The sequence below is a fragment of the Lonchura striata genome, chromosome 20 (assembly GCF_050655825.1).
Source record: "Lonchura striata isolate lonStrDom1 chromosome 20, ASM5065582v1, whole genome shotgun sequence".
Taxonomy (NCBI): domain Eukaryota; kingdom Metazoa; phylum Chordata; class Aves; order Passeriformes; family Estrildidae; genus Lonchura; species Lonchura striata.
In genome coordinates, this window is record NC_140722.1 from 9,886,637 (window position 1) to 9,908,536 (window position 21,900).

The 21,900-nt window shown below is 48.1% G+C and overlaps 1 protein-coding gene across 5 annotated transcripts; it reads right to left on the reverse strand.

The window, feature by feature from the left end:
- Positions 1 to 953: 953 nt before the first annotated feature.
- On the reverse strand, positions 954 to 17,311 carry LOC110469021 (DEP domain-containing mTOR-interacting protein). 5 transcript variants are annotated; one of them, XM_085558224.1, is made up of 10 exons: positions 17,096 to 17,310; positions 10,732 to 10,910; positions 7,110 to 7,233; positions 5,691 to 5,869; positions 4,945 to 5,130; positions 4,447 to 4,587; positions 4,084 to 4,154; positions 2,561 to 2,658; positions 2,361 to 2,465; positions 954 to 1,230 (listed from the first exon to the last, which is right to left on the reverse strand). In XM_085558224.1, exons 1-9 carry the CDS (start codon positions 17,179 to 17,181, stop codon positions 2,363 to 2,365), a joined length of 1,167 nt encoding a protein of 388 aa, XP_085414350.1. In that variant the 5' UTR covers positions 17,182 to 17,310; the 3' UTR covers positions 954 to 1,230; positions 2,361 to 2,362. The 5 variants fall into 5 exon arrangements, with proteins under 5 accessions (XP_085414350.1, XP_021383087.1, XP_085414353.1 ...); XM_021527412.3 differs by lacking the exon at positions 2,561 to 2,658 and having other exon boundaries at positions 17,096 to 17,308; XM_085558227.1 differs by lacking the exons at positions 2,561 to 2,658; positions 5,691 to 5,869 and having other exon boundaries at positions 4,945 to 5,102; positions 17,096 to 17,309.
- Between the last annotated feature and the right edge of the window lie 4,589 nt (positions 17,312 to 21,900).

The window sequence follows — 21,900 nt, forward strand, 5'->3', positions numbered from 1 at the left end:
TTCTACACAAATCAAAATTACTATCTTTGGCCTTTTTGGGATGTTTTTAAGGCTTGGTTTGTGGCCAAAGGAGCTGCTGAGGACCCTGCCCTAAGCAGGAGTGCTGGCAATGATCCTGTCTATGCACAGCACAGCAGGCTAATCACAAACAGGATGCTCTGTGAACTGGAATGAAGGAAACCTCCCTAATTTCTTGTTATTACCTGTTTTTCTATATTTAGTTCACTTTCAGGGTAGTTTGCAAGGAATATTTTGCACTGGCTGTAAATACAGCCATCATGCAAGCAGCAAGGGACATGGGGATGGATTTTGGTGGCTTTTACTCATTTTTATTCCTTCCCAGAGCCAGATTCAGACCAGGACACATTTCCTTTTGGCCACACTCTGGTTTGGTCCCTCCTTTACCCACTGCTCCCCACTAGGTTGGTAGCAGCCTATGATGTTGGAGATCTCTGCCTGCCTCCTTGCTGAGGTGAAGCTGATTAATGAAATTAAGCATTATTAAGGGGTGGGGACACAAAAAGCACAATCATGGAAGTGTCACCTTTTCAAGAAACAGCTGGGAACAGCAACCAGTCCTGGCTGTGAGCGTGGCTAAGCCGGGAGAGTAGCAGGAGCCTTAGACTTTACAAGGAACACACATTCCTGTATCCATTTCCTTATTTTCTTGACAGAGCTGGTGGCACAGCTTATGGGGCCATCTGGAGAGCACATTGTGTTCTTGGAGGAGTGCACAGACAGCTCAGGGCAGCTCAGACAGACTCACTTGGTATAAACTCCTTGCTGTTACCAGCTTTGCCACCTGCCTCACAGCTTGGCTGCTGAAGGGCTTGCACTAAGGTGGGCTTCACTGAGTGCTGAATTCTCACACTGGCACTGAAAAGGAGCTGCAAGAGCTCAGACACTCAAAAAGCAGGTAGAGACCAATATTTCAAGAGCGTAAAAATCCAAGATTTGTCCATTTGAATGTATTTATTTGAAAATACATCAAAATGCCTGGGTAACACGTCACAGTGAGTGGTCGAGCTTGGTCCCTCCCCACAGTCCATCCCTGCCAAGTGGAGAGTCCTTCCTTTCAAAGAGCAGTGGCAGGAGACTCTTGGCTCATTCGATGGCTTCCATGACTTCCATCACCAGAGTCCGTGGTCCTGTCATGATGAGGCTGGTGATGGTCTGATAGTCCAGGTGCAGAACATACACCCCATTCACTGAGAAAACAAACTGGCACACCTGCAAGAGAGGAGGGACAGCTCACCTCCAGCCCCACAGCACCTCCTGCCCGGGATCAACTGGAACCAGGGGCTGTGATGCAAATAATTCATGTCAAAATCCTGGAAACCCTGTAGCTACACCAATAATCACAGTGCTGCAATCACCGTGTCATAAAAATGGCACCAAGGGGATTTAGGCTGTGAGCTAACAGAGGAAAAAAAGGCTCATTTGTGAGCAGGGGCTCATTTCACAGATGGAAATGAAACACAATATTAACATCCAGCAATTTGGTGGCAAATTAGATTAGGTAAGTAGAAATTAACTGGGCTCTTGAGTAAATGAAACAAATTCATCCATCCCCTTTCAATCCTGCCTGAAGCAAACAAGGAGTCACACTCTGCCTCTGAAGAATCCCATTGTTTCAAGTACTTAGGTGACTTTAGACTTATATCAAATTTTAGAAATTACTCCCTTGCTGCTGGAGTTTCTGTAGGGAACTGGGAAACTCAATACTTCCTTCATTCATGCCTAAGTCTGCACACCAAACTCACATGCCTGGGCCTAAAGTGAGTTTCAAGCTTTAAGTCCATTTCTCCTGAGCTGTAAATTACTTGATAAATCAAATCAAGGCATCAATTTAATGTTATTAAAGTTTTGTGTGTATGGAAAACAGCTCAATGCAGAAGTCCATTGCTAATAGCAGGGAAACAAAATGCTCAGGAGCTGAGTATTTCAGGAACTGTGATTCAGGACAAAACTCTGCTCCTTGCCTGCCTCCCTGGGGTTATGTAAAGTCGCTAAACTGAACTGGGAATTCTCTGCTTTGTTTTTAGTAGCTCAAACCATTTTGACAGTTCCAAGGTCTGGCACAGGGAGGGTTTACTTTTGACAGTTTTTTGAGTTTTAGCTGCCCACAGCCCCTGTGCTGCCTTGGAAAAGGCAAACCCTCACCTCTGCCACCACACACAGGGCACTCAGCCTGCAGACAACATCCCTCCCTCCATCTCTGCCAGAGCTCCCTGTGCCCATTCCATCAGTCTGATCCCCAGGGCAGGAGGTGGGAATGTCATGGAGGATGTGTTCAGCCCAAAAGGCTCAAACAGGACACAAACCCTGTCTCCTGTTTATTGTCCATCAGAATGAAGTACCTTCATCCCTGCAGCAGCAGCAGGTCCTCCTGGGTCCACTGCCTGGATGTGGCAAGGTCTTCCTCCCCGAACCACAAACCCCCAGCCCACTGCATCCCCCACAATCTGCAAGGAAACCAAAGGGGTTTAAAAATCAATGAATGGGCCGGAGAGAGGAGGGACAACAGCTCCTAGAGAGACAGAGAGCTCATGATCTTAACCTGTTACAGGCAGGCGAGAAAGGGCCGTGCACCAAGTGAGATGCAGAACTGATTAATTGCTCCTTGCAAAGCTGCTTTCTGATTAATTCCCTGCCAGCCTGTGCAGGAAAGAGAATCACAGGCAGCATCAGGCTGAAGTGCAAGGCACGCCCCAGGAGCATGCTTGAGAGCATTCCCAGGGCACGCTCACTTGCCTTGGCACAGCGTTTCCTGGGTGGAAGGGCTGCTCTTGCCTTGCCCCACGCTGGGGTCAGCCTGCAGAGCAGTTTGCTGTGGTTCTGCGGCCCTCTGAAGTGCCCAAAAGAGAAAAGGAATTCCCACGGGACTTTGCACATCGCCCATATAAATAAATAACAGCAACTGCAGAGCTAAGCAGGAGGAAATGAGCCATGAAAGGCTCAGGCTGGCAGGGTTGAAGGGCAGGGCAAGAGCGTTCAGGAGGAGAATGAACAGCCCGTCCTCAGACGTGCCATGCTAATCACCAGCTTGATTTTTCTTCCTCCTTCCCACCACTTTGTACAGCACACTTAATTTGGGAACCTGATCCACATTTCCTGGTGCCAAACCAGCGTGGCAAGGCAGCCCTCACACTTCCTACACTGCTCTCTGTGGGATTGCCCCTTTCAGAGGTGGGCAGTGAAGGGGTGAGACACAAAAATAGCCAAGTGCAATAGGATCCACAGGGCAGGAGCTGCCTTGCAATATTTCCACCCACCAGCCCCGACTTGACCAGTCCTACAGCTTTAGAAATAATTTAAAAAGCAAAAGCCCCAAACTCGAGTTGTCTGCAGCATTCTGGAGATTTGTCCATGTGAAAAGCCCAGCGTAAAGAAGGCAAGAGTGGCCCTTGGATGTTCCCCCCACCCAGTGCAGCTCCATCAGAAGCTGATGGATCAAATCAGCACCCCTGATCTCCACAGGGACCTGAAAGATGCACAAAGCCATGTGGCAGAGGGTGAGTGTCACAGTCCCAAGTGTCACAGTCCCAGGCATCACAAGACTTACTGATTCTATAGCTTACATGGAGGTGGATGGAACAGAAATCACAGAATATTAGAATGGGTTGGATTGGAAAGGACCTTAAAGATCACCTCATCCTACCCCCCTGCCATGGGCAGGGACACCTTCCACTATCCCAAGGTGCTCTAAACCCCATCCAGCCTGGCCTTGGACACTTCCAGGGATGGGGCAGCCACAGCTTCTCTGGGAACTCTGTGCTAGGGTCTGACCAATGGCAAAAAAATTCCAAAATGGGAGATTATTTCTGTCCAGAAAACATTTTTTCCTCTGATTTACCTCATGGATATACATTAGGCTCTCAGAGGAGCTGAGCATATTTCCACCCACAAGAATGTGTGAAGACATTGATCCCTAGAGAGTCACCAACAAAAAGGCACAATGATGTGACAAGCAGTCAAAGCTTTAGCATAGAGAGGTCAGAGCAGCCAACAGAAATCCACCAAGGAGCAGGCAGGGAGCTGGATACTGCTGGATTAGCAATGCCATTCCCAATGGTCACTCACAGTCAGTGTTTTCTTGACATAGGGGGCCCCAGGGGACAGCAGCTCCTCAGTGGTGACCGTTCTCTTTAACACTAGAGCAGAAGGTGACAGATTCCATCAGAATCAAGGGGTTTGTACAGTAAAGTGAATAACAAGGCAGCCTGGGGATCACCCTGGGCTGGAAAACAGATGTTAGAGCCACAGTTCCTGCACAGAGAAACCTTTGTGCTCATCTCAGTGGTTTTCCAAACACAAGCACAACTTTGCAAATCAAGATGCAGAGGTGAGGCTGAGGGGTTTGATGGGTTTGGACCTGGGCTGGACCCCCTGCCCTGACGGAATGGATGTCTCCCAGATAACAATAGGCAATGCAGAAGCCCAGACCTGATTTGGGGTTGCACTCAGCCACAGGAGGGAATACCAAGGTAGGAGGAGTACTGAAGTAGGTGTTGGAGTTTCCAGAGAGGGAAGTGATGCTGCTCCTTCTAACTGCTGAGACAACTTTGATCTCCTTGTTGGTCTGGACTGAAAGAGGCACATAAAAAAATTTCTATATAAGAAAAGAGTAGTTTAAAATAAACTTCCCCCCAGACCTGGCCTACCCTTGAAAGGTATATGTACACAGAAGAAGGTATTTGAGCATAGAAAGAGTAAAACCAGCTTCAAAGAAAGATCAAGAGCTGATCTGATGCTGAGCTATTTTCCTGGGACAGGGGACTGTGTTAGAGATTGTCAGTGCATTGTGACATCCACCACAAACCAGTGGGATGAGTGTTCACTTCCTGGGATGCCCAGAGGAACCTCTCAAACCCTGCTGGGAGCCACATCCTCATCCCTGGCGTACTCTGCTAATGTAATCCTTGCTTTCCCAACCACGGTTACCAGAGAGGAAGCTGGTGTTGCCTGGCTCTGGGTTGAGCTTGCGGAGGCAGAAGGGGCTGTCGGGGCTCTCGGAGAGGCCACGGGAAGAGTTCTCATTGAGCAACTCCGTCAGACGCCGCCGCCGCCGAAAGTTGAGCCAGAAGTGGTAGAGGACGTCACTGTCAAAGAAGTGATGCCGATTGGAGACTAGGAGAGAACAGGGGAGGAGGGAGAGGCTGAGGGGGTGGAAAAAGAGATAAGAAATATCCTGAGGGACCCTCATGAATTGCTGTTAATGCCCCCATGCTCTACTGCAGCTTTTCTGCCTGCAGGGAGGTGCCATCTCCCAGGGGTGCACTCAGTGTCACAGCCCTCCACCTGCCCCTGTCCCAGGACACTCAGAGGACTCCCTGCCTTCCGAACTGGAAGTTTAATAATAGCAGATGGATACGATCTCCAGCCAAGAGGAGCTAACCATGACATCCTCACGCCCCAGCCCTCCAAACCCAGGGGTGCAGCCCAGCCCTGTGGCTTTGAAGCCCTGAAGAGCAAGAGCTCAGATTTCATCTCAAAGCCTTTGCGGATGGTAAAGATTGCTCCAGTTTCAAAGGTCACCAGCTCCAAACATAGAACTAAAAGGCTCCATTGCCATCTCCAAGTGGGCACTTGACCAGCACTTGTTGCATGGCATGAATGGGGGATTTGTGCTTCCACAGCCACACTCATCCCTCGCTGCCCACCCCGGCTCCAGCCGGGCCCTGGCTCACCGTGCTGAATGATGCCGTGCTCCAGCAGTGCCCGGCCCAGCTCCACTGCCTCCTGCCTGTTCTCCACCTCTCCCTCCTGGATGAGCCAGTCGATCATCTCAGAGCCCAGGAAAGTCCTCTGGTACTTCACCGAGTTCTCCTCCCTCACCTTCAGGATTGACTCTTGCACGCTCACCAGCCTGGCACAGAGGTGGGACAAGGCTCCCGTGGTGCCAAACATCCCTGCCAGCCCCCTCGGGAGCTGCAGCCGGGGGAAGGGAGGCCGAGGGAAGCGGGCAAAGCACTGCAGCCACAACATTCCTGCCGGGGAGCAGCGGGGAGGGAGGGAGGAACAGGAGCCGCAGTCGGACATCTCTGTAAATCTCCAGCGCAGCGAGGCAGCAGCTCCGGCAAAACCCGGCGGGCTGGGAGCTCAGCTAAAGAGCACAGGGAAAGCCAAGCAAGCTTGGCTTGACTGAGTGTGGGAAACACACGGCAGACAGTCCAAGCGCAAGGACAAGGTGGGTTTCAGCCAGCAGGTGCTCCACTGGCAGCGGGTGAGAGCTAAATCCAGCGTCTCCACGAGAGGGGGCAGCCAGCTCAGCCAAGATGCTCTCCCCATCCCACGGGCGCTGCTGCGGATCCAGGGCGAAGCACAAGGGATGCAAAGGGCAGGGACACACCCGGAATCACCACCCGGCCTGATGGAGGATTCTCCTTCAGGGCCACTTTGTGACCCGCACTGCCAGAGGGGGAGGATGTGAAGCTGTGAAGAGGCTGTTAAAGGCAACAGGAGCAGAGAGTGGGCTGGGGTTAAACTCTGGAAAGATGGCTTGGATTTAGAACCAGAAACAACTGACACAACGAAAATTAAACACTTGGAAGTGAAAGGAGTTTCCTCTGCACTCTGGGAATAACCTTTTCCATTAAAAATTTTACAAATTAGGCTAAGAAATAGCCTAATTTAGGCTATGAATAGCCTAAACAGGCTAATAGGCTAAGAAAGGGGCATGGACCCAAGCCCACGAGGGTCCTGAAAGTCCCATACCTTGCTGATTTTGGTGGGACATAAGTCCAAATACAGCTGGTGGAAGCTGCTCGCATGAGGAGGCTGGAGGAGTGCTGGGAGTGGCCCCTGGATGTGCTCATGGCAGGAGCACCCCGACTGCACTTCCCTGTTCCAGATCCCAGATCCCAGATCCTGCACGTGGGCTGGAGCCCTCGGAAGCATCCATGAGTTCATAATAACACTCCAGTCCCATGCCCTGGCTGTCCTGCAGCTGTGACAGGCCTCAGGAAGCAGCAATCCCCAGCAGGACAGAAGGGAGGGCAGAGAAGGAAAAGCAGAAGCAGCGGAGCTGGGGCTCCCAGCTGCAGGGCTCCAGCACAGGCAGCAGGGCACAGTCCCAGTGTCCCGGTGCCAGGGCAGGACTCACGTACTTCTCATAAAGGCTCTGCCCTCGCAGGAACACCTTCACGTCCTTGCTGAGCGGGAAGGTCCCGTCGTCCTTGCGGAAGCGGTAGAGCAGCTTGGCATCCTTGTAATCCGAGTGCTCGTCACACACTGCAGGGACACAGGGCAGGGATGAGGGCACAGGGCTGTCTCCGGGCTAAAAGCTGTGAGGGCTTCGTGCCACGTCCCTCCCCGTGCCCCTCGTCCCATGGAACAATCGGCAGCCCAGCCCTCAGTCCCCAAAAATTAACCTGCTCGTGAACACCTGAAGCTCGTGCTGGTGGGAGAGGTCAATCCCAATGTACACACCTTGGCAAAGCTGGAGCTGGGGTCTGCCTTTTGTTCCAGACACTAAAATATTCACTAGAAAAAGCAGGACCTTGTTTGTCATTTAAGCGTTAATGTTTAGATTTAGACTAAAAGAGGATGAACAGAATTACCTCAATCAACTTTTTTAAAAAAGCTACTGCCACATGTAAGCAGACCTAGAGGACAGAGGAAATAAACCATACTGTGCTCAAACCCCTATAAAATTACCTCTGTCTATCAAAAATACTCATAAGCTAAAAAAAAAATGGCACACACTTTTCCACATCATTTTTTGTCCACCACGCCAAATTAATTTGCATGGCAAAATGACCTCAAGAGAAAATTTCCCTCAAAGCCAGGTGTAATGCAACTGGAATAATTAAACCTGTATGAAAAGCCTCAGATTCATCCTGGGGATGGGCACACAGTCTGTAAATGCGTGGCTTTATAGTTCATGTAACCTTTAGCAGGTAAATATTTGGGATACCAAATATTTAAATATGTGAGATAAACCTGTCTGAAACAGATTCCTAGAATACAGGTAAAAAACCAAAAAAAAAAAAAAAAAAAACAACAAAACTAAAACAAAGACAACAAAAACCAGCCCAAAAATTATAGCTCTTAAAAGTTAGCCTGCCTTCAGCTGCACCTGTCTGAAGCAAGAAGAAGAAATTTAAGTAGTAAAAAAAAAAAAAAAAAACCCACAAACAACACACACAACAAAAACCAGAATAAAGAATATGCCTGTAAATCAAATAAATTTAGTCAAAAGGAAAAAGAAAAACCACAAATGCTTCTTTACTAAAGTAACATCATCCACTAGAGTGAAATTCAAAAGATTCAAAATACTTCTTGTGAAAATTTTAACTCTTTTTCATCCTTCCAAGCAGACTGGCAAAACCACATTCCCCTTCAGGTGAGCAGCAAAATGCCAAAACTTGTCAGATTATCTCGGGTTCATCATTCCTGCAGAGCAGCTGTCTCAGATGCAATCAGGACTCTAAAGCCTGTGACTCACCAAGCATGAGGGCAGGATGAGAAAGTTGTTTTAACAACCCTTTTTTTTATAAGTGAAAGTTTGCAGTCTCACAATTCCAAGGAGCAACTACTCCAAAGCCATTGCAACCAGGAATAGAACAAAAAATCCTACAGGACTGTGTCCTTAGAAAACCAAAGCAGTTTTCCTATTTAAAGCCCAATTTCAATGTGCTTCCAGCATGTAAAAGAACCAAAGCTCAAAGCACACCAGACAATTAAGAGGCAGCAGGATGATCTTCATGAGATAATTATCTGGATGCCAGGGGGGAAGAGGGCAAACAGTTCAGCCAGACAATTGCCAAGCACCCAGCACTGTGCTGCATTAGCTGGCAGCCCTCTTTCCACAGGACTAACAAAATTAATGGACACAAGGCAAGTTGGAAAGTCCAACTTCTGTGTCCTGCCAGGAATTGTCACAGGAGCAGGAGGGACATGTCTTAATATGCAATCAAAACAGTGCTGGTCCCCAGCACGGCACAGGTTTAATTAACTAATGGATTTATTGAAACTATCAGCTGGAGAGATGGAAAAATAATCAGGTGTAGGTGTTAATGGTTAACTGAGAACTCCCTGCTTCAGCTTTTGGTGATAAAGCCCAGCAGCAGTTTATTTTTATTCAAGACAGCTTAATGTAAAGGGCATTACACTCAGCAAGTAGCAGATGGCAACAGGGAGTGTTTGCATTGCAGTGGTCAAAGGCAGCTATTTTTGGAGAGAAGAAGGGTGAGGAGAGGGTTTGGTTTGGTGTGGTCTTCATCTGCTTCTGTCTCCTCAGCTACATCCTCATGTGACAAACCAGCACCAGCTCCTGTCCCAAAGCCCTGGGAGCAGGAGAGCTCAGCCACAACCCTTCCCACCCACGGCAGAGGTGTTCCAGGCCTGTTTGACAGTCTGGGGGTTTTGTTCCTGGCTGGGCCTGAAAATCACATGGACAGGAATTGCTTTTTGCCCATCTGAAGCACAACTTGTTTTCTGTTGTTATGTCGGGACCAAGACCTGGACCTTGCTCTGCAGCACAGTGCTCAGTATGTGACCTGAGTTAATTCAAAACTCCTGAAAGTTCCAAAGAAATTTTAAAAATAAAAAAAGTCCTGAGTACTTCTAAGAGCTGGGCTTCAGCATCAAGCTTCTTTTTCTCCACACTTCCTTTTTTTATTTTTCCTTCTTTTTTAAATTCATTTTTGATTAGGTTCCACAGATACGCCTTTGTAATGGCAGCACACACTTAAATCCCAAGACAGGCTTTCCTACAGGATTGCTTCAGCTTCTGGTTCACAGGTGTCAGATTAAATTTTCCTTGGGATGATGTGGACTCTGCAGCCCTCTTTGTCCCAGCATGAGGAAACTAAGGAGTACTGGGGTCCTGTGGTGCAGATGTGAAATGTGCTGCAATTCAGCTTCCACTTCTGCATGGCACAGACATGAGGCAGAGCAGCTGCTGTACAAACACCCACCTGCCTGGCTGCAGGAGTACAGGTCAGGTGTTACCGAGCTTGCTTTCAAAGAGGAGACACTTCAGACGTCATTTTGCCAGTGCACAGCCCAAGTCTCTTCTCTGGTGGGCAGGGAACTGACAGAATTCCCAGAATGACCAGTTTGGAAGAGACCTTCAAGATCATCAAGTCCAACCCAGCCCCAACACCTCAACTCAACCCTGGCACCCAGTGCCACATCCAGGCTTTGTTAAACACACCCAGGGATGGTGACTCCACCACCTCCCTGGGAAGGCCATTCCAGAACTTTATCACTCTTTCTCTAAAAAACTTTTTCTTAATATCCAATCTCTATTTCCCTTGGTGCAACTTGAGACTGTGTCCTCTGGTTCTGTCAGTTCCTGAAGAAAGAGCCCAACCCCACCTGGCCACAGCCACCTTTCAGGAGCTGTACAGAGTGATGAGGTCACTTCTGAGTCTCCTTTTCTCTAGGCTGAGCCCCCCCAGCTCCCTCAGTGGTTCCTCACAGGGTTTGTGTTCCAAGACCATCACCAGCCTCGTTGCCTCCTCTGTACACATTCAAGCATCTCAACGTCCTTCCCAAACTGAGGGCCCAGAACTGGACACAGCACTCGAGGTGTGGCCTCACCACATCCCCCAGAGCAGCACAGCTCCACAGCGACCCAGCCCCACCCAGCCTCTCCAGGAGCCCTCACCCGTGTCAGGGTGGCACACGGGGACTCCTGCGTGCTGGGCTGGGTGACACAGGGGCCGAGCAGACACACAGCCCCGCCCTGGGGGTGGCAGGAGCCCCACACACCCCACGCACCGTGGTGGATGATGTAGTGATCCATCAGCTTCTGCATCAGGCGGATGCCGGTCTCGCGGTCGGGCGCTTCCTTGTGCTCGATGAGCCAGTCCGTCAGCTCCTTGGCCACGAAGCAGTTCGGGTACGTCCGCAGGTGGAACCGCCTGTCCTTGACCAGCTTCCCATCGTGGAGACGAAGCCTGGGGGGAAAGGCAGCCACTGAGCACAGCTGGGCTCCCAGGGGATTTGGGTCTGACGCCCAAATCTGTCCAGCCTGGAGAGACCACCCTGGACGTGCCAGAGACTGATAATTCAACCAAACCCCCTGGCACTGCCAGACTGCAGCAGCCAAACCCAGGGAGCCTCTCCACTGTCCCCTTCTCCCCTCCTGCCATCACTCAGGTTGCCTGAGCAGATGTAGTGTGACCCATATGTGTCTTTTCATTCTAAACAAGACTCTAAAATCCACAGCAGCCAACCAAAGACTGGAGAGGGGACAAAACTCGGGGAAAAAAACAGCACTACATGTATTTGTTATCTTGGCATGATTCTGCATCTAGTTCTCCTTCCCCATGGCCACGAAAGCAGGAATAAAGCTGCCCCCAGGCCAGGCCTTGATCAACTCCAGGTGGGAGCAGTAACAGGAGCCCTCCTTTCTTCTGTCCAAGCCAAGAGTGCCACTAGATCCCAGCACTGCCTAATCCCTGTACCCACTATAACCCACAGCAGCAGCACACGACAGCCCTGGCATTTTCTGGCTCCAGCTGGGATTGACTGGGACAGAGTTTACCCAAAAACAACCCTCCTCTCCCAATAACCCCGATGTCATGGCTGTTCTGCAGCTCTGATGGAAAGACAGATGGGGGAAGGTTACTCAGGTGAGCACAGCTTTGACTTTCAAAGGGACCTTAACCACTGAGTGAGCCACAAGGCACAGAGTTCCTCTGTGCTCCAGCCAAAGCCAGCCCTCCTTGGCAGGAGATCTGTCCAGGGGCCAAACTTTTGCCCTGTAGCCATGACTGTTCCCAAAACACCAGTGCTGGAAAAAGCCCAGTGTGTGCAGGCTCCGAGGGGAGATGTTAATTAAACATTTCTGTAACTCCAGGATGGTGTTTGTTTCAAATTATTCATCGCAATTCCCAGGTTTGCCCCGGGCCAGTGAGTTTTACTAGGGCATTAAACACTGCAGCCTTTTGTTATTTCATACTTCAAGTTCTTTTGTTCTTTTTTGAAAAGTTATGCCTGTTGGACAACATTTCTAGGTACCTCACAAGCAGATTGAATATCCTAAAAATCTCTCAGCTAGTAATGGATTATCCTGTATTGTAGGATTTATAAATACTAAGTTCCTAAAAGTTTTAACATCAAATGTTTTGTTAGAAGAATAATTAGTAATTGATTGTTGCAATTAATACTGATTCCTGCTAATTAAAATACTAAACTAAAGATTCATGCAGATCTAGCTCCTGGCCTTGCCTTGCACAGACCTCACTCAGATCCTGAGGTTCATATCCAGCATTTCACTCTTTACCTGGAAGGTTGATTCCCAAATGTGACCAGCACTCGTTCTGCAGATGGATTTTACCCAGAAAGAACAGTCCACAGACAGCTGCCTGGCTATTTTTAGAGATTTTTTTTTTTATTCCTTTATTTCATGGTCCACTGTCAAATGCAACCAGACACAGTCAGCAGTGACTGCAAACAGAGGATCCCCACCCATCGAGGAAGACACAGCCAATTTTATGTTTTCTCTCCTTCACAATCCAAAAGTGGGACAGCACTTTAGAGGAATATTTGGTAAAGATAAGAAATGTTCCCAGAGTGCTCTATTGCCACCAAGAGTCTCCAGGAGTCTATATAAAGAATATATATATTCTATATATATAGGAGTCTATATATAAGAGTATATATATATATGTGTATATATATATATATATATATATATGTATGTATGTATGTATTTACACTCACACACCCCCGATACATATAATAATACATAGACCATAATCACACAAGGCTTAATAGAAACTTGTTAGGAGAACACTATTTCCCCTATTTTATTGCCCTTATTTCATCATGTTTCAGAATACAGAAAAAATTGCATAGATTTTGAAGAAGATAGATAAAATTTTTAAGATTATATTTTTAGGAAGCAATGCTGCTAAGGCCTAAGATTTAAAAATTTAAAAATACACTTCTTCTGAAAATATTCAACCGGGAGCAATTGCTAGGACAGGAAGAAAGTGGTATTTCAGGACCTCTAGAACAGCATCTTGGAAATTTAAGATTTGTTTTAAGCCTGTGACGAGTTTTCCCTCTGTCCTGCAGACTCAGGGCAGCGGAATAGGCTCGACTGGAATGTCCTTGCAGACTTTTCACTTTCCTCTTGTTTACTGTTTCCTGTCAACCCTGAAGAGACAAACTTTGTCCTTCAGCCACAGGATGTAGCAGCTCTCGTGTGATGTTACAAAAACAAAGCTGGTGAAACCATGAGCGGGTTCTAATCATGCTTCCAGACAAAAAGGATTAAGGAAATATATAATAATATGCAATATTATGAGTTTTATAGATGGCAAAATAGATGGCAAAATCCACCCTGTGGACATATTACCTCTTCAAAAGGGAAAAAAAAAAAAAAAAAGGCAGAATAAGATCGGGATAAAACACTTGCTGGAACATGAGAATGGGCTCTTATGAAACACTCCTGGCTTGGCAGGCAGAGCCTCCACGCGTTTGCTTTGGGTAGGTTGTGTTGGGTAAGCAAATTGTTTCTTTGTCAAGGTCCCTACAAAGCCATCATTATTCATCCTGGGTAACCTTGTTGAAGGGACATCCAAAGAGAAGAGGAATAAACTCTCCCTCACCTCCCATGTAAACAAACCTTGAGCATCTCAAATGACAAGGTGGCTCTTTCAAGGATATTAATTCCAGTTCACGTTGCCACAGCAGCTAAGCACAAATCACAAATGAGTGGCCTTGGAAAGATGCATCATCCAAAAGATCTTTTCTGTTCCTACCTTCACAGGAACAAACAAACAAAAAAAAAAAAAAACCAAACCAAAACAAAACAAAACAAACCCACACAAAACAAAAAAAAAAACCAAAACCGACCAGGGCAACAAACAACTAAGTGCTCACTAAAAGGCAGCAACAGACACAGGAGCATTTCTGCAAAGCAGCTGCTGCTGGAGAGGCACATTCAGGCAAAAGAGCTGCTACAAACACTCTCAGCAAAGCCCAGTTTGCATCACCCCCAGTCCAAAAAAGCACCAGGACATCTGGGGACAAGGGATGGCTTTGCACGCCTGTGGCAGCCCAAAGTGATACTGAGATGTTTAATTTTCCTTGTATTTAAATATAAGTATAGGAAGACTTAAATCTCAGAAAGAAATCCCAGGAAGCACAAGTCTTCTTCCCAGTCTTCTCTTTCACCAGTGCTAGAAATGTAATAATTTGCTTTTTATGGTCATTCTGACCATGAAGTCTCATCTTTGAATAATGCTCACTGTTCCATCAAGCAGTGCCCCATGATTCCTCGAGGAATTCATGCTCTCCACAAGAGATCCAAGTCCAACAGAGAACCACCAAACCTCCTGCAGACAAATGACTTTTGGGCAAGAGTACAAATTTTGGCACGTTCAGCTACACACCTTTAGTGAGCCAAATTTCCAGAGCATCAAAGAATAAGCACTTTATTTAACAGCATTTCAGTTTGAGTATTCAAATAAAACACCTCCCAGCTCTGAAAGTTTTGGACAGTGGCAGAAATTGCAATTTCATTCTTTGTAGGAAAAAAGCTTCCTTCTCCTCTCGCTTTTCCTGTGCAAGATATAAATTTTCTGAGTATATTTTATGTTTAGGAGTGATTAATGCAGCTTAACAGAGCTATTAGAGCACAGCTGCTTCTCTTGACCATGGGAATACCCAGATGAGAGTGCACCAGGGCTTGTCCATACTTGAGGAATTCTGATTACAGCAGGGTGTGAATGCAAAGCGAGGAAGCTGCTCCAGAAGCTCTCTGTGTAGATAAGCCATTTGTTGCAATTAGAAGTGACTAATTGGGCCTCTCTTACAGAATGCCACCCAGGAATACACAACGCCCAGTAAAACCAATGTGATTTTCATGCAAGTTTATATGTCTGACACAAGAGGAATGACAGCAGACGTGAGGAACGAGCCTGAGCCAGCAGCTCTGTCAGACTCGAGGCCAAAAATATCAGTGAAAATTTTAATTTTGTCTTTCTAGTGAAGAGAGACTCAAAATACATCATTTTTTTTCCCCTCCCTGGACCAGGCAGCCATTGAAGCAGAGGGACCCTGGCAGATTGGCAAACCCAAAGCACAGTGATTCCTCCAGGATCCACTTCATCCCCAGCCATGCACACGGAGCATTCCTGCAGCCCTCGCGTGTGCAGCTATTCCTGGCTGGGAAACACATCCTGACACTGAACAGACTCACCCCTCTGGCCAAACCAAACTCTGAGGCATTTGCAAACTTGCTGGGAAGCCAAAGAACTGTAAAGATGGAGCAAAGGTTTGTTTGATTTAATGTTATGGTGGGGAGGCAGGGCAGGAAGTGGGGAGCAGGGAAAAACAAATGTTTGATGTTTCATGTGGATACAGCAGCATTATTTGCTGATGGAGGTTTACTGAGTCAGGGCAGCTGCAAGGCTCCTTTCCATGCCTCTGTATTCCCCATCTAGGGAAAAGCAGGGAAGGACAGTGTGGACATTTATCCCTGTCCATCTGCTGCTGTCTGACACATCACCCAGCCTCTCTGCCTCAGTTTCCCCATTGCTCTCCACTGGTTATCCAGGAAGATCCACACCACTAACTCCTGACCTGCCAGGCTGTGAGATCCCCAAAACACAAGGGAAAAATTCAAACTCTGTGTGTTCTGCCTCACTCAACTCTCCCTCCAGCCAGAGGTTCAGTGGAAGGAGCAGCCCAGCTCCAGGCTGGTGTCCATCTCCTCATCCTCCTCCCCAGGTTTTACACCAACAGATCCCTCCCATCCTTCTGCACTGGGAACAGGCTCCTGCCCAAAGCAGAAGGATGCAACTCCTGTGTGCCCAGCCACAGCAAAAGGACCCTCCTCCCCCTCACTGTGAACTCTCAGATTTTGGGAGTTCCCTAAAACAGAAAACTTCAAGGAACTGCAGATATGGGGAAAAAATAATAAAGAAGAAAAAGGAGAAGAAAATATGGATATCCCCAAAACTGCATAAACTTTCGGGTTTCTATTCAACTTTAGCCCAGTGTGCAGTGTACTGGAAGAATTCTGTTCACAAATGTCCCTTTCTTGTGCTTAGAGTCACAATCACCAAATGATCCAGGGCCTGATCTGCTCCTGTCCTGCAACAGGCATGGGGAAGTCACATCACCCCCCACATATGAAACACAGTTTTAACACACAACTTGAATATTTTATTTTCTCTCTCAATATCTGACCTCTTCCTCTAGCCCAGGCTATGCAGCTCAATTTAAACTTCAGTCACTCCAGATAAGTTACGGGAAATATAAATATGAATAAACCTGTTCTATCCCTTGGCTGTGTGTTCAAGATGGGGCCACATTCCTTAGGTGGAAGTTATCAATCCTTGATAGAGTACAAATAATAAAGCTAAAGCTAACAGTGCTCATTGAGAATGGACAACAAACCTACACCAACTATTTACATTATCAAGGATATATTTCCTATTTTCCACTCACATTTCATAACAAACAAGAATAGCTCCAGATACAAACAAGCAAACTGTTCTAGAGCTAGGAAAGCCCACAGTCAGATGCTTGGAAGCAAGGAGGGGGTTCTGACCACATGTACACAAGGACCACATTTTCTCAGCCACACATTGCATAGGAGAATGGACTTCTGTCTTCATAAGAAGAAAACCCTCAGAAGCTGCTGAAGAACTGGGACTACAAACCAGAAGAAGTTCCTAAAAGAGACTTTCAGGAAATGGAAGGTCCAGTTCAGGCACGTGGCACCCATGGAAGGCCCTTCCAAGTTACCCCCAAAGTCTGAGCATCCCCAGAAGTGCTGCTGTCCTGGTCCAGCCAGGGTCAGGGACCTTGTGGGGGCTGCTCAGCGCCACCACAGCGCTCTCCGTGCTTCGGGGAAGGTGGAATGGGACAAAAAAAAATCTGTTGCCATCTAAACTCACCCCTCAGGCCCCTGGTACCTGGGGGTGAAGGGTGGGAGAAGCCAGAGAGGAGCAGCAGGACAAAGCACAACAGAAGACGAGCTGGCAGGATCACAAGGTACTGGAGAAGGGAACGCCCGCAGCTGGGGGAAGGAGCTCGCTCAAAGGTAAAGCTCTGAGCCTGCTGCTAACGGGGTGCAGAACAGAGCCCCGGCCACAGGAGGACCCCCAGGACCTCCTACCTGAGCTGCTCTCCAGCAATCATCACCTCAGCCCTGTAGCGGTGCTCCGCGGCTTTCTTCTTCAGGCTGCTGCCCAGGCTCTCCATGCCGGGCTGGCGATGCTCCCCGCGGGGGAAGATGCCGCTGCCGCCGGCACGGGGCAGGTGAAGGCAGCCCGGAGCTGCTGCCCGGTCCCTCGGCTGTCCCTCCCTCCCGGCCGCTCCGGAGGAGGAGCCTGCCGCAGCCCGAGCCGGCTCTGCCCCGCTGCTCCCGGGATGCTCCGGCAGGCTGGGACAGCGTCCCCTCTGTTCTAAAGAAGGACTTGTTTTAAATAAGGGGGATGGCTCCGGCAGCTCCGGGCGCTCACGGGCTGGAGGATGAGCCAAAGATGGACTGTGGGAATTCAGAGCTTCCCTCTGGCTGCCCTGGCAGGTCTGGGAGCCTGGCAGGGGTCAGGAACCCCCCTGGACAGAGCCCCCAGAGACACTGTCTGTGATCTCTGTCCATGGAAAAGAGTTTTCAATCCTACAGGATGAATTACCAGCTCTGAGTGTTTGATATAAGTAATAATTAGGTGTGGCACAGGTGCAAAATTAAAATTTTAGGATTCTAGATGAGGGGTCCAAAGGAGACAAGATGGAGGAAATTGGGTGTGCCTTGTCCTTTTTCTCCTTCTTCATGCCCTCCATGTCTCACTGTGGTGTTGGCATTTTTCTGTTGGTTCAGGCTGGGGACACACTGTCCAACGTAGGTAACAGATATTGGCACGTTATTGTAAATCCAGCCCAGGGAGTTTCTGGTATTTAATGTTTGTCACATCCCACTGAGGGCAGAGCCCCACACGCTGCCCTGCAGGACAGAGCTGGGCAGGGCAGCAGAACATGTGAGAGATAAACAGAATAAACAACTTTGAAACCAGCACAGACCAATTATGGCTTCTTCTTTGGAAATGGGGCTGACAGAGACTTTCTACAATCTCAGGATCATCAATAGCACAGATTCTGACAATGGACAAAGAGGTTCCTTCCCTACTCTGTAACCTTCCTGCGGGGTTCAAGATGTGGTGTTCCCCAAGGCAAGACAAGAGCCCTGTTCCCATCTTCCTCCCCAAGGGCTCTCTGCCTTTGCACAGGTTGAGATGCATGCAGCACCGTGGCCAACACTTGCTAAAAGCAGATTAGAGCAGCTTGAGGCCTCCCTCTGTGCAGGAGCCACCAGAGAGGTTGGATGGAGAAGCACAGGCTGTGAATAGCAAGATCTGGCACTGGTGAGTCTGGAGCTCTGCTGGTGCCAAGCTGACACTGATACCCCCTCTAAAATCTGCCTCCAGGCACTGGCACCTGCCTCAGCTACCACTCATCATTCCCATTATTAGAGGAACTTTCTGCAAGGCCACAGCTGACCTGAAAGTGATGGTAACCAGCAAAGGAAAGGCAGAGGAACTGGGATGTGGAGAGGGTTAATTACATCCATCACTACTGTCAGGTTCCTGTAAAATCATGTTTCTATCAGTTCAGTCAGGAGCAAAAAATACTGCTTGGCTTGGGGGACCAAACCTCAGGAACACAAAAGAAACCTGCCAAAAGAACTTGTGGAGAAGATGGGTGTGAGGGCAGGGAAGGAAATTGCATCAGCTAAGGAGGTTCTGCTTCAATTTAAGTCTAATAAAGCATCAATAAACTAAATGCTGTCTTTAATTAGCTCCTCTGTAGCAGCAATTCATCAGCAGGCAGTGAGTTTGCCGTTATCTCCATCAGCACAGACTTCCAGGCTTACATTCCCCCATCCCATAAATGCTGCTAAATCCATCCACCTGGGCTGGGGACTGGGGAAGAGCAGCGTAAGGAGCAGGAGACACGGGGTAAAGGCAGCTGGAGACAGGTTGTTTTTCTCCTGGCTGGAGGAGGAGCAGCAGAGGTGACAAACGGGGCTGGTCCAACCTCGCTGCCGGCGCTGCCGTCCAAGGCAAACAGCGGGATGGGCAGTGCCAACAAGGCTCCTCTGTCCTGAGCAGCTCTGCCCTTGTGCTGCTGGCCAGGAAAGGCAGAACAGGCTCCCCTTGTGTGCCCAGCCGGGCTCAGGACGGCTCCCAGAGCCCCTCCGGGGTGGCCAGGCTCAGCTAAAGAGCCTTTGAGGGGCTCCCAGGGCAGGCTGGGCTGGTCCCTGCCCTGCTGCAGCATCCTTCGTTCCTAACGTGAGCACGGCGGGGAGAGCTCCCCACATCTGCCCATCCCATTGCTCACTGTGCTGCTTCAACTGTGGAGAAACTGCTGCTGTTTTAATCATTGGATAATAATTATCATCCTTAAAAAAAAAAAATAAAAATACTCAGCTCCAATCCTGAGAGTGTTTTACAGTGACAAGGTAAAGGATTTGAGCTCTTGCCAGCTTCTTCCATGAAAAACCAAGAAAAAGGAGGAAAAAGCTTATTTCTCCCACAAATAACCTTGTAAAATGTGTCATTTAAATTAGACATTAATGTTTCTACTTCAGACACACAAAAAAGGAAGAGAAGCTACTAGAAATATATTATCTCCCCATCTCAAGCTTGGGGAACAGGCAAGGGAGCAGAGTGAGGGCACAGCAGCCAGGGCTGCTGAGGATGGAGGGAGCTGTGCTTGTTAAGCTGCCTGTGAGGATGACGGGCAGGGGGATGGACTAAAACTTCTCCTGGGAGGACAGAGCACCACTGTGAACCTGCAGCTGCCAGAGGAGGTGACTTGCTGTTTCCCCAGCAAGGACCAGGGCCAAGCTCATGAAATGAGTCAGCAGCCTTGAGACAAACTCCTTGACAGGAGGGTTTTTCCCCTTCAGCTGCATAAAATTAAACAGTGCAAATTATCAATACTGGATGTTAAGCCTCAAAATTTAAATTAATTTTAAAAAGGAATTAGGTAAATTCCTGAAGGACAGGTCTTGGTATTGAACATGGAAATCTGGGTGATTGCTTCTGTTTTCAGTGATGGAAGCTGTAATACCTTAGTGGAAAGTTCACTCACAATTCCTTCTCCTCTTTCCCTGATCTCTGCTAGTGGTCCACATCAGAGCAAGGATCCAGGCCTGGAAGAACTTCTGCTCTCCATCAGCTCAACACTCTGAATGTCACAACCTCAGGGCTTTTTACACTGACATTTAATGGGAAGAGTACCTCACCAGTTCAGGAGAAAAGGGATGTTAAACCAGAGCTCACAGCACCGAGCTCTTCTTTAACCTCAGCAATGTCCTTTGCAGATCTGAGCTTTCCCCCAAAGCCTTTTGTTCCCTTTTTTTGAAGGAATATAGGGAATACACCCAGCGAGCTGCTGTTAACTCCATCCTGGAGATGACAGAATTTCAGGGTTGGGAAAAAGAGTCCCTAAATATGTCTCCCTCAATCCCCATCCATGGAGGGATTAATTAGATTGAATTAGTTATCAGCTCGATTTACAGATGAAAAGTGCTTTCCACTGTATGGCTTTGGATCCAGCCTACAATGAATGTGCAGAGTCCCTTCACCTAGGTCTCCCCTCTAGAGGAATTGCAGTGTCTGAATTTTCTGTTTCAACAGATTAGGAAGTACTTGGACTCATTAAGTGTTCAGAAAAGATAGAGGCACCTCTGGGTACAGCTAAATATCTTTATTTTCAGCTCCCAACTTTGTTACATCAAATAGAAAGTTCAGCACCCTTTGATTTTTTTTTTTCTTTTCCTTCATTTTTCTCTAGCAGGGCTGAGGAAAAGACAGGAAGAAATCAGATGAGTTTGTTTTGAAAAGCTGTAAAATGATAAAAAAACTGTTTTTAAATCTTGCCAGGAGTGAGCACAGAGGACACCAGGAGCTGTCACAGCCGTCCTTGTCACTGACTGCAAAGCTTGCCTTAGTTTTTTGCCTAAATTTTGTCCAATTCAGGCCTGCATTTCAAGCAGAGAGCTGGAGAAATCTGCCGTGCAGGGGAGCAGAGTCTGTCAGGATCAGATGCAGATTTTTCCTGCTCTGAGCTGGCACAGCCAGCCAGCGCTGCTCACCCCACAAAGCAAATCTGATTTTGTTTAAAGAAAAAGCAAAAAAAAAAAAAAACAAAACTAAAAAAACTTTAAAAGGATTTCACTGCCAACATCAACACAATAAAATCCCTGATTTGATTTGATAAAATCCCTTCCCCAGGCCAGCTGCCAGAGAGCATTTCCCTGGGGGTAGGTCCTTGTCCCAGCAAGGTGTGCTGACCTGGGCTGGAGCCCGGAGCTGGGCTGGCAGCAGTGCCCAGCTTTGTTTGGGAGCCAGGAGCTCCCTGCTGCTTTGGGAAAAGTTGTTTCCATCTGTCAGCAAAGGTCACAGGCCACCCCCGGGGCTATTTGTGCTTAACTCTTTGGTGTCTGTGCCACAGCAAACACCAGAGGTCACCTGGCAGCAACCTGGCATCAACCCCTTCTGCTTGGAACAGCACATCAGCAATTCTGGGGGCATCTTCCATGCAGGTCCTTCATCCACAGCAGCCAGGGAATGTTCTGCAGGCAGGAAAGCCAGCCTGGAGGTTGCTGTGCACCAGGGCAGCATCCTGCACCCTGGGGGATGCTGCACTCCGGGGCTGGAGGCTGTGAGAGGACAGCAGCCCTCTCAGAGAAAAGGGGAAGATTTATTTCCATCTAGTGGCAGAAAATGAACACGGTATGCAGCAATTTCTCGTTACCCAGTTATCTGAGCTGGAGCTCTCCTGTCATTGAGTGTCCTTCATTTTGTTCCAGAAAAAAAAAAAAAAATCAGATATTTGAGCAATATGTTGCATATTTTGACAGAAAAGTGAGGCTGCTAACCCGAAGCAATTGAATGCAAGACAAAATAATTTGGT

What these genes read in the sequence shown, in the direction of transcription:
- LOC110469021 (XM_021527412.3), bottom strand. Translation starts at nt 17,181, where the DNA reads ATGGAGAGCCTGGGCAGCAGCCTGAAGAAGAAAGCCGCGGAGCACCGC. An exon ending in ATTGCTGGAGAGCAGCTCAG is followed by an intron (nt 10,911 to 17,095) that starts GTAGGAGGTCCT and finishes CTTTCCCCCCAG; the next exon opens with GCTTCGTCTCCACGATGGGA. An exon ending in CAACACCAGCTTCCTCTCTG is followed by an intron (nt 4,588 to 4,944) that starts GTAACCGTGGTT and finishes TGCCTCTTTCAG; the next exon opens with TCCAGACCAACAAGGAGATC.